At 40.8% G+C, this 12,042-nt stretch overlaps 1 protein-coding gene across 1 annotated transcript in view; it reads right to left on the bottom strand.

Moving 5' to 3' along the window:
- The window catches only part of IPO11 (importin 11), a 489,980-nt gene that overhangs the window by 63,471 nt on the left and 414,467 nt on the right, over positions 1 to 12,042 (bottom strand). Inside the window, exon 30 of the mRNA XM_061189289.1 lies at positions 6,863 to 6,959. Within this exon, the coding sequence (XP_061045272.1) occupies positions 6,888 to 6,959 (72 nt within the window). The 3' untranslated portion in view covers positions 6,863 to 6,887. The remainder of the gene's footprint in view (positions 1 to 6,862; positions 6,960 to 12,042) is intronic.

Raw genomic sequence — 12,042 nt, 5'->3', positions numbered from 1 at the left:
AAATCACAGCAAGGTCCTTTTTGATCCACATCTTAGAGAAATGGAAATAAAAACAAAAATAAACAAATGGGACCTAATGAAACTTAAAAGCTTTTGCACAGCAAAGGAAACCATAAACAAGACAAAAAGACAACCCTCAGAATGGGAGAAAATATTTACTAACGAAGCAACTGACAAAGGATTAATCTCCAAAATATACGCTCAGCTCATGCAGCTCAATATCAAAAAAACAAACAACCCAATCCAAAAATGGGCAGAAGACCTAAATAGACATTTCTCCAAAGAAGGTATACAGATTGCCAACAAACACATGAAAGGATGCTCAACATCACTAATCATTAGAGAAATGCAAATCAAAACTACAATGAGATATCATCTCACACCGGTCAGAATGGCCATATCATCAAAAAATCTAGAAACAATAAATGCTGGAGAGGGTGTGGAGAAAAGGGAACACTCTTGCACTGTTGGTGGGAATGTAAATTGATACAGCCACTATGGAGAACAGTATGGAGGTTCTTTAAAAAACTACAAATAGAACTACCATACGACCCAGCAATCCCACTCCTGGGCATATACCCTGAGAAAGCCATAATTCAAAAAGAGTCATGTACCACAATGTTCATTGCAGCTCTATTTACAATAGCCAGGACATGGAAGCAACCTAAGTGTCCATCGACACATGAATGGGTAAAGAAGATGTGGCACATATATACAATGGAATATTACTCAGCCATAAAAAGAAACGAAACTGAGTTATTTGTAGTGAGGTGGATGGACCTAGAGTCTGTCATACAGAGTGAAGTAAGTCAGAAAGAGAAAAACAAATACCATATGCTAACACATATATATGGAATCTAAAAAAAAAAAAAAAAAAAAGTTTTGATGAACCTAGGGGTAGGACAGGAATAAAGACACAGACATAGAGAATGGACTTGAGGACATGGGGAGAGGGAAGGGTAATCTAGGACAAAGTGAGAGAGTAGCATTGACTACTCTATATACACTACCAAATGTAAAATATACACTACCAAATGTAAAATAGATATATACACTATCAAATGTAAAATCGATGTATACACTACCAAATGTAAAATAGATAGCTAGTGGGAAGCAGCTGCATAGCACAGGGAGATCAGCTCGGCGCTTTGTGACCACCTAGAGGGGTGGGATAGGGAGGGTGGGAGGGAGACACTAGAGGGAGGGGATATGGGGATATATGTATACATATAGCTGATTCACTTTGTTATACAGCAGAAACTAACACACCATTGTAAAGAAATTATACTCCAATAAAGATGTTAAAAAAAAGACATAAAAAATTAATTAATTAATTATTTTTTTAAAGTCCATCCATGTTGCCATAAATGGTAAGATTTCATTCTTTTTTATGGCTGAATAATATTCCATTATCTATCTATCACATTTTCTTTATTCATTTATCTATCAATAGAAACTTAGGTTGTCTCCATATTTTGGCTATTGTAAATAATGCTGCAGTGAACAAGGGGGTACAAATATCTTTTCGAATTAGTGTTTTCATTTTTTTCAGATGAATACCCAGAAGTAGTAGAGCTGGATCATATGATAGTTCTATTTTTAATTTTTTGAGGAACCTCCATACTGTTTTCCACAGTGACTGCACAAATTTACATTCCCAACAAAATCGTACAAAGGTTCCCTTTTCTCCACATCCTCACCAGCATTTGTTATTTGTTGTCTTTTTGATGATGCCCATTCTAGTAGGTATGAGGTGATATCTCATTGTGGTTTTGATTTACATTTCCCTGATGATTAATGATGTTGTGTATCTTTTCACGTACCTGTTGGCCATCTGTACATCTTCATTGTAAAAATGTCTGTTCAGATGTTTTGCCCATTTTTTAATTAGATTGTTTGGTTTGTTGCTATTGAGTTATATATTTTGGATATTAACCCCTTATCAGATATATGATTTGCAAATATTTTCTTCCATTCAGTAGGATGTCTTTCCATTTTGTTGATGATATGATTGTCATTAATTAAGCCCTTGCTATGTTACATGCACCATCCTAAGAGCAATACATAGATCAGAGCATTTAATCAGCATTTCGGTTCTGGGAAGTAGGTATCATTATAATAATTTTACAGAGGGGGAAAAAGCCTGAAGTCACAGAAGCAAAAGGGACAAGTGTCTATTATATTTAATCCTGGGTTTGTTTTTCACCAAAGCTTGGCTTCTAGAGCTCCAGAGTTCAAAGTAAACTTTTCCATCAAACAAATAGAAAAGGTAGATAAGAAAGAAAAGCTAAACAATAATTTTATCTAGACCACTGAGAGTTAACAATTAATTGTTTCAAATCTCCTTTTCCTCTAAATTTAGCCTAACTACTGAAAATAATAAAAACATCTAAAGACACAGAAAATCCACAAAGAAAGTGAGAATTATCTTGTTTCAAGTTGTGAGTTAATTCTCTAGCCTAGGTAAATTTTATTTAAAGCTTAAAAAAAAAGGTGTGAAACACTGAAAGAAAACATTGAGGGGGGGTGGAATAATTAGTGAGATAAATAACTGCTTAAGACAGTATCCAGAGGTCACACAGAAGAAGAAACTTCCAGGAATTGAAATGAATATGAATTGGCATGTTCCAGGGAAGGTCAGCTCCCAAAGAAGGTCACTCCTGTAAACAGAGGCACCCTCTCTGGGCATCCGGCAGGGAGCACCTTGAACAAGACACCATTCCCCCTGAAGCTGGTCTTCTAACAGTTAGTTATGGTTCTTCACCGAACTCTGCCCTGCAGAGGATCTTAGATATCCATGATTCCAATGGTTGCGTCTATCCCAACTGTGTCTACAGCACAGGGGAGAAAGAACTTGGCCCAGAATTATTGAGAGGACCCAGCGTTTCCTTGTGAGTGGAGGGATTTTGTGGAAACAATCAATAAATGGGAATGAGGGCCACCACAATCAGTCCCCAAATGGAAATTAAAAGTTACATCAGCATCTCCTATACATAGCCCCAACTGCATCTTCTGGATAAAGGAAAGAGGAAACAAAAGCAGTAAAAAGAACACCAGCTTTTGTTTCTTCATTGTTCTATGGTTTGGTTTTGTTTTGTTTTGAGGTTTCATTTTGGCAATGAGAGCAACTAGCACTAAAGATAGCTGAAAATTACAAAGTTTACTTTTTAGTTGATAAGAAAACAATCCTGAACTCCAGATCCTTTGTGAACCAGGTTGCTAGAAAAGCATTCCTAATCTCTTTGAGTGAATCCTTTAGTTAGGCCACTTCAATTAAACTAGTATTTATTTAGTGTCAGCCTGGGCCAAGTAGCCATAGACACCATGGATATGGTGATCCCAGATTCTCTCCCTCTCACTCTCTCTCCCATGTGTGGGCGGGGGGATGTACACATATATAAAATCACCCCTAACCTTCCTCTGTTTATGTCTGACTCATTCTCTAAGGTTACTTGGAAATCCAATCTTTCTCTGCCAGGTACTCAAGCCACTTACTTAACATGATCTAGTTTGCACACTTAATGAGATGTTCTCTGGTCCACCAGCCAAATCAAAATATGAAATAGGACTGGGACAGTGTGACCTTATGCCATGCCACAGGCCCTCCTGGAGACATTCAAATCAGAGCTACAGGCTCAAGTTCACAGGGCTCTGATTGCCAACAAATAGTTGTTGAAATTCAAATTGTTCCTATTTCCAGGGAAGCTCAACAGAAGTCACATAACAATGGTCCACATCTCCCTGAGTGTCTACTGGGATTTATCCCCTGAGAACTGACTGAGAGGGGGGTCAGAGGCTTAGCTGGCCCCCAGGCCACCTAGCCTGAGGAAGGCTGTGCAAGAGAGCCACTCTGGGAGAGGAAAGAAAGAGCCAAGGTAAGAAAAACAGAGCAAGCATGCGTTTATACCTATGAGCATTTAAAGAGGTACAGGGTTTTTGGTAAGAGACACAGATATGTGGACTTGACACATGCCTGCCCATACAGTCCAAGGTCAGCAAGGTCAGCCAACAATTTGCTTTCTGAGCCTTTATATTGCAAGCCTTCATCACCTGCTTTGAATATGCATTGTCCAGATATGCAGATTGGTACTTGTCTATTAAGTAAGGGCATTAATGAAATCACTCCTTCTGAAAATCTTAATTTTAATTAAAATTAGATCTACAGCCTCACAGGTCTCCAGTGCATTTCTTTAAGCTATGGACGTTGTTTTCTATCGGATGCTAATGTAGGGTCTTGGGAAAGCCTGGTGAAGCTACTTTTGGTCTGAAATGCCTTTGTGCTGTTTCATTTTATTTCGCATTTTCTTTCATAAACCTGAGATAAAACAAGTACTTTTCTTGGCTCTTAGCAAAAAAGCTTTAGGATTATATTAAAAATTATACAAAGTTAAACAAAGCATTAGAAATGCTATACTGAATCTTTAGTTGGAACAAAACCTAACAAAATATACTAATGTAATAAAAGTTGTTTGATGACACTAAAGTCATAAAGGAAAAAAGGCCACGTCCCTGCAATCTGAAGAAGACAAGTGACATTATTACCCACATTTTCAGTAGTTTTGTCTCCTTGATAGCTACTGTTGAGTGTTTGCTCTCCCGAGCACAGAGCTTTGTGATTATACACCACGTCACCTGTTTCTTTCAATAAACCTGAGAAGCAGGTATTCCTCTCCCAACTCACAGAAGAGAAAAACTGAAGCTTAGGGAGGGTAAGCAAATTGTCCACCATGACACAATGAAAGTAAGGGAGCAAAGACAATTCCAGTCTGTTTCACTCCAAAGCATGTGATAACCACAAAAAAACCAACGAGCAGATGACCAAGCTGCTCGAGGTTGAGTATACCTGGTATAAAAAAGGTAAATCAGCTAACTCCTCTCCTCCCAAGGAGCTTACAAATTTAGAAGAGATCATCTCAGAATATGTCTCCCAGACCAAAGGTGAATTTCTAGCCCCCAGGTTGAGCCAGAACAATAGTCACCTTGGCCCTTGGACTTAACCATGGTGGCCCTTAGAGATGTTTATTTTCAGACTTTCTCTTTGGCACTATTAACTTAGCTGGTGTGCTGATAAGCTATCACTTGGAAATGCCTCCTGCGATTATTATTGGAATGTGCTATGGTATTTGAGAATATGGGTCACTATTTCATATGGGTCTCCTTTAGGAAGACTCAGAGGAAAACTTTTTCTCAGGTCTGATGCCAGGAAAAACATGCCTCTCTTGAGCAACAGGTATGTTTCTCTGGCTGTTGTGACCTTTATGACTGATCATGTTTCCCTTTTTGCTTTCACAGCTAGGAAGCTTAAAACCAGCTGACTACAAAATACTGGGCAGAACACTGGGCTATGCCTTATATACTAATAATTTCCCAGGCTTAATTTAGGCTTAACCCTAACCTTTTTCTTTCCCCTTTTTATTCATTACATTAAATTTTTTCCTCCTATGGTATTTTACTGCGGACGTTTATGTAATGCCTTTCAAACCCTACTAGAGGTAAAGGCATTCACCCATTTATCAATTTCTGTGTGTAACAGAATCTCTGTATTTGCATCTGGAACAGACAAACAGCCCCCATTAGACTGAGAGCTCCTCACAGACAGGGAAGATGTCTTACTCATCTCTGTCTCCTTAGTACAAATCCTGGGCTTGGCATATCGTCAGCACTTACTAAACACTTACTGAACTGAGTTGAATTTTGGAATATCCCCAGGGAATCTTTAGGAGATTCTGCAAAACTACTTAGAACTTTAAATTACTGTCTCAGCACTTCAGTCCCCATAAGATGAGGGAGCTCTTTGTTTATATTCTGAGTCCTGTCATAAGTGGGAAGAGAGAAGGTTCTGTTCTACTAGAGTCCATGTCTGAAAATGCCAGTGCCCCAGCAGTGTCCACGTCATGGTTCCCCTGGTACACCACCCCTAGCAGAGTACCACACATACCACAGGGCCTTAGGAAATGTTTGCTGAATCAATTTTGAAAGTTGAGGATCTTGTTATCTTTTGTGTACAGAAGTGAGAAAATGCTTTCCTCTGACGCCTCTCTTTGATTACCCTCAATAATCGATGTTGAATAAATGGAGCATTGCATGAGGCTAAAAACTAAGTTGCTGGGCTCAGACATACTTGGTTTCAAATCCTGGCTATGCGACTAGCTTGGCAACCTCACCCCTTCTAAGTTAGCAAGTTACCTAAGCCTCCATTTACTCACCTTTCAACATAGCACTTACTCATGGGATTTTTATAAAGATTTAATGATACACTGCATGCCCCTAGCCTGACACCTTGTATGTTGTGAGTGCTCAGTAAATGGGTGTCTCTTGCCCATTTTCTTATATTTGTTCCAAATTCAAACATCAAACGTCTATCCTTAGGGAACTAAACTCTGGGTAGCATGCTTGTGACCAAAACACCCTCTATTTCAATCTCCAATAGCATCGCAACCTTGCTCAGTCCACCCTCCTTCCCCCGATCCAGGGTCATGTAAGTTTTCACTCTCCTCCCTGCGATGGAGAGCTGTTGCGGGGTGGGACAAGAGGGAGCAGGGTTCATTAATAGATAACTTCAAAATCCTCTTAACATCCCAGGAATAATTGAAAAATGACAGGGCTTCTCAACTATTTCAAAGAGATATTGAGAAACAGGATTTGAATTTAAAGCAAGCATCATTAAAAAGATTGAAGTATTTGGGAGCCTTGTGGCTGATTTCTGAGGATTAGATTGAGTGACTCTTTAAGTGAAGCCTGAATTGAGTTTAGGAGTCAGAGATAATTCTTTGCTTTGAAAGATAAATCTCTTCAAAGTGATGACAATATAAAAATATGTTTGCATTTAATTTAGTGTTTATGAAAGACATTGTAGACTTACCTACATAGAACTCAAGCTCACAGGCCTATGAGTCGGCGATTGGTATAATCTCCCACTGAAGCCTTGTCCTGAAGTCACCACAAACCCATCTGGTCCTCTGTATGCAGGGGAAAGAGAATGACATTAGCATTGTGTCTACACAAAGACCAACTTTGCATTTAGAGACACGATGGAGGAACCACTGAATGCACAATTACCGAGGCTTGGGTCCCCTTGGTACAAAAATGTGCTTCCCTGGGAACTTTGACTTCAAGGTCACGAGCACCATTGCTTCAGGGTGCTTGGCAGCTACACACATTGGGGTACAAGGAACGCATGTTTGGACTCTTCAGGTCTCTCTCATTGTTAAGGAGCCAAATTGAGTGTTTTGTCTATCTGTCCCCCAAACCCACACCCCCAAATGGAGGCCTCTCCTCTGGGCTCAGAAACAACACAGCTATTAGTGTTTCCCACCTTGTAATTATAAGCGAGCAACAAATGACTACACCGGCTACACTACACCCTGTACCCCTGAGGGGCCACAACATGAAACATGAGGGCCCCTCATTGAGCTGCCAGTGCTCCTCCTGGAGAGTGAGCTTGGCGGCACTAACAGACAGCTTATCTTTGAGAGTTTACACTTGTGTTCTCATACATTGCACAGTGGTTAAGAGCCTGGGTTTGGAGTCTGACTGCATGGGCTGGAATCACTGTGCAACCCTGGGCAAGTCACTTTCTTCTTTGTGTCTCAGTTTTTCTTTTTATCTGTAGAAAGGGAATAATAATGGGACTTACTTCAGAGAGCTGTTGTGATGATTAAATGAATTAATACGTGTATTAGTCTGTTTGAGCCACTATAACAAAACACCATAGACTGGGTGATTTAAACAATTTAAACTATTTTCTCATAGTTCGGGAGTCAAGAAAGTCCAAGCTCAAGGTTCCAGTAGGGTTTAGTTCCTGGTGACAGCCCTCTTCCTGGCTTCAGATACCCTCCTTTTCACTAAGTCCTCCCATGGTGGAGATAACAATCTACCTCTCTTCCTCTTCTTATAAAGCTCCTAATCCCATCATGAGGGCCCCACCCTCATGACCTCTTCTAACCCTGATGGGGTCCTAAAGACCCCATCTCCAAATACAGTCACATTGCAGGTTAGGGCTTCAACATATGAATTTTGAGGGAATGCAAGTCAGTCCATAGCACTAGGTATAAAGTTTAGACCAGTGCCTGGTATGCATTAAGTACTAAATAAATGATAGTTACTCTGTTTCTTGTGCCAGGTAATTTATATATGGTCTTGCTTAAAAATCACAGCAATTCAGACATAGGTATATCCTCCTCATCTGAGGAGCTCAGAGACTATCTGCCTTGAACTTAAGGTGGCAAAACTGACTTGACCCTAGTCTGACCCTAAAGCCAATGTGTTTTCTGTATTACAACTCTACTGCATCTTTTAAAAAAATATTAATTAAAGCTATAAATTTTCTCTACCATTTTTAGTTATTAAAATATTCACATTAAAAAAATATTTTATGGAAACATAACGGTCCTACAAATACCCTTTTTTGTGGAAGGAAGATTTAGTGGCTTAAAATAAACAAAGGTCAATTTCTGACTCATACTATATGTCCAACCACAGTTAGGCACGGAGGCGTTACTCATCATCAATCAGGAACTCCGGCAGATAAAGCAGCCACCATCCCTAAAATCCAATGAACTCACATCATCGGCTCAGTGTTCCAGCCCAGAAGCGGCACAGTTCATTCTCACAACTCGTTTGCCAGGATTGATCACATGATCCCACACCTACCCACAATGTGCCCAAGAAGTACAGCCCATTATGGGCCTGGAAGGTAATAAATCCAGAATACTGGGGGAAACCACACCACCCCACATAAGATAACATCTGACAGTCAGATGCTGAAGCATAGTTTTTCTAATACTGAAACAGGATTAAGAACATATTTATGGGACTTCCCTGGTGGCACAGTGGTTAAGAATCCACCTGCCAATGCAGGGGACATGGGTTCAAGCCCTGGTCCAGGAAGATCCCACATGCCATGGAACAACTAAGCCCGTGCGCCACAACTACTGAGCCTGCACTCTAGAGCCCACAAGCCACAACTACTGAGCCCACGTGCCACAACTACTGAACCTTTGCGCCTAGAGCCCGTGTTCCGCAACAAGAGAAGCCACCGCAATGAGAAGCCCGCGCACCGCAAGGAAGAGTAGCCGCCGTTTGCAGCAACTAGAGAAAGCCTGTGTGCAGCAGCAAAGACCCAATGCGGCCAAAAATAAATAAATAATAAATAAATTTATATATATATAAAAAAAAATTGTATCTTAAGAACACATTTATAAAACACAGGAAAAACATTATCTTAGTTCCAACTGATGGGGTATTTTTTGTCTTTTCCTCTTGGTTGGTAGCTAAAAGCAATATAATTATGCTTTCCACTCCCAGCCAATACAACTACGGGGAAATGACTATCACCTTATGGAGTAGAGACAGTAGGGGAGGAGAAGAGGGAAGAAAGTCAGAGGATGGGAAGGAGACTCATTTCCCGTGTTCAAGGGATGATGTCTTCAGCCATGGAGGATTATATAAAAATAAAAATAAATACCATAGACTGGGTGGCTTAAACAACAAATATTTTTGTCCCACAGTTCTGAAGGCTGGAAAGTCTAAGATCAAGATGACGGCAGATTCAGTGTCTGGTAAGAACACACTTCCTGGTATAGACAGCTGTCTTCTTGCTGTGTCCTCACATGGCAGGAGGGATGAGAAAGCTCTCTGGGGTCTCTTTATAAGACCACTAATTTCCTTCATGAAAGCTCTACCCTCATGACCTAATAACCTCCCAAAGCCCCCACCTCCTAATACCATCATACTGGGGAGTAAGCTTTAACATAGGAATCTGGGGGACACATATATTCAGTCCATAGCATTCCAGCCTTGGTCCCCCAGAATTTATGTCCTCCTCACATGCAAAATACATTTATTTCACCCCAACAAACTCAAAAGTCTTAACTTGTCCCAGCATCAACTCTAAGTCTAAAGTCCAAAGTCTCATCTAAATATCATCTAAATCAGGGGACTTCCCTGGTGGCACAGTGGTTAAGAATCCGCCTGCCAGTGCAGGGGACACGAGTTCAAGCCCAGGTCCGGGAAGATACCACATGCCACAGAGCAACTAAGCCCGTGCACCACAACTACTGAGCCTCAGCTCTAGAGCCCGCAAGCCACAACTACTGAAGCCCACAAGCCTAGAGCCCGTGCTCTGCAACAAGAGAAGCCACTGCAATGAGAAGCCCGCGCACCACAATGAAGAGTAGCCCTCGCTCGCCACAACTAGAGAAAGCCCACACACAGCAACGAAGACCCATCACAGCCAAAAATAAATAAATAAATAAAAATTTTAAAATAAATAAATATCATCTAAATCAGATACGGGTGAGACTCGAGGTTTGATTTATCCTAAGGTAAAATTCCTCTCAAGTTGTGAAACTTTGAAACCTAACTAGGTATGTGTTTCCAAAATACAGTGGTGGGACAGACATAGGATAGACGTTCCCATTCCAACAGGGAGATACAGGAAAGAAGAAAGGAATGTCAGATCATAAAGTCTAAAACCTAACAGGGCAAATTCCATTAGACCATTCCATTAGGCTGGAGAATAATCCTCTTTGACTTGATACTCTCCCTTCCAGACCCACTGGAATGGCACTGTCATCCCCACAGCTTGGCAGGATGCTGCCCATGACAGCTGTCTGCAGTGGGTTCTACCCACATCACAGCTCTCTTCCAGGGCCACCAATGCCACAGCTCTCTGCAGCAGCCCCACTTCTGAGGCACTAGGAGGGATCTTGGTCAGTCTGGACTGGAGTGGCAGCTCCACCCTTTGAAACCATTCTGCCTCCTGGGCTCTCGCACCCTGAGTCTTTGGTGTAAGTAGTAGCCCCAATGATTTTTGAACCATCCTGCAGGGAGATGAGGGTGGTCAGAAGGTCATTCTTCCCTTGTCTGGAAGAAATAGCACTGGGATTCTGTAGAGGTGGCTGTTTAGGTCAATGATTCATATTCATAGTAATCTCCTTATCAAACCCCTCCTCTCTCAGGGGTTCCACCTGCACATATATTAGGCTGCTTTAAGTAGTCCCATGACTCACTGATGCTCTATTCACTTATTTCAGGTCTTTTAGTTTTTTCTGTGTTTCATATTGGATAGCTTCCATTGATAAATCTTCAAGTTCACTAATCTTTTCCTTCTTCAATATCCAATCTGTTGTTTATCCTATCCATCATATTTTTCATCTTACACATTCCACTTTTCATCTCCAGAGATTTTATATGGTTCTTTTATTTTCTATATGTCTACTTAACATATGCAATATTTCCCCGTTCTTCTTGAAAATATGAAATACATTTATAGCAATCATTTCAACATCTTTGTTATTAATTCTATCATCTGTGTCACGTATGGGCCTGTTTCTATTATCTGATTTTTCTCCTTATATGGATCATATTTTCCTGTTTTTCTGTATGCCTGGTAATATTTATTGGATGCCAGACATGGTGAATTTTTCTATGTTGAGTGCTGGATATTTTTGTATTCCCATATTTTCAAGCCTTATTCTGGGATGCAGTCATATCATTTGGAAAGAGTTTGATTTTCTTTGAGGCTTGCTGTTAAGATTTGTTAGGTAGAATTCAGTAGCTCTTGTTTAGGTCTACATTTGTCCCACCACTGAGGCAATACCCATCTGAATACTCTTTTATTTATCTGATGTCCTGTGAATTATGACATTTTCCACTCTTAGGTGGTAGGAACATAACTATTCCCAGCTCTGTATGAGCTCCATGAAATGTTTCCTCTGCTCCTTTTTGTTGGTTCTTTCCCCAGACTTGGGTAGTTTCCCACACGCATGTAGCAGTAGTCAGACGAAGATCTAAGGAGGACCGATCTCTAGATCCATCCAGCTCCCTCTTCACCAGCACTCTGTCCTGTGAACTGGAGCCACTTTGGCTTCCCCAGACTCCAAACTCCAACTCTTCAAATCATGAAGGTCACTGAGACCGCTGGGTTCCTCCTCCCTACACTGCAGCCTGGAACTCGCTCCAGGCACTAAGCTGGAGAAATGACATGGTTTCTCCATATGATTTCTCCAGGGTCTCCCTGTCGGGTTTCCCACCCTCAGA

This window comes from Eubalaena glacialis, chromosome 4, assembly GCF_028564815.1.
Source record: "Eubalaena glacialis isolate mEubGla1 chromosome 4, mEubGla1.1.hap2.+ XY, whole genome shotgun sequence".
In the NCBI taxonomy this organism is placed as follows: Eukaryota; Metazoa; Chordata; class Mammalia; order Artiodactyla; family Balaenidae; genus Eubalaena; species Eubalaena glacialis.
This window is presented reverse-complemented; position numbering and strand designations above follow the sequence as displayed.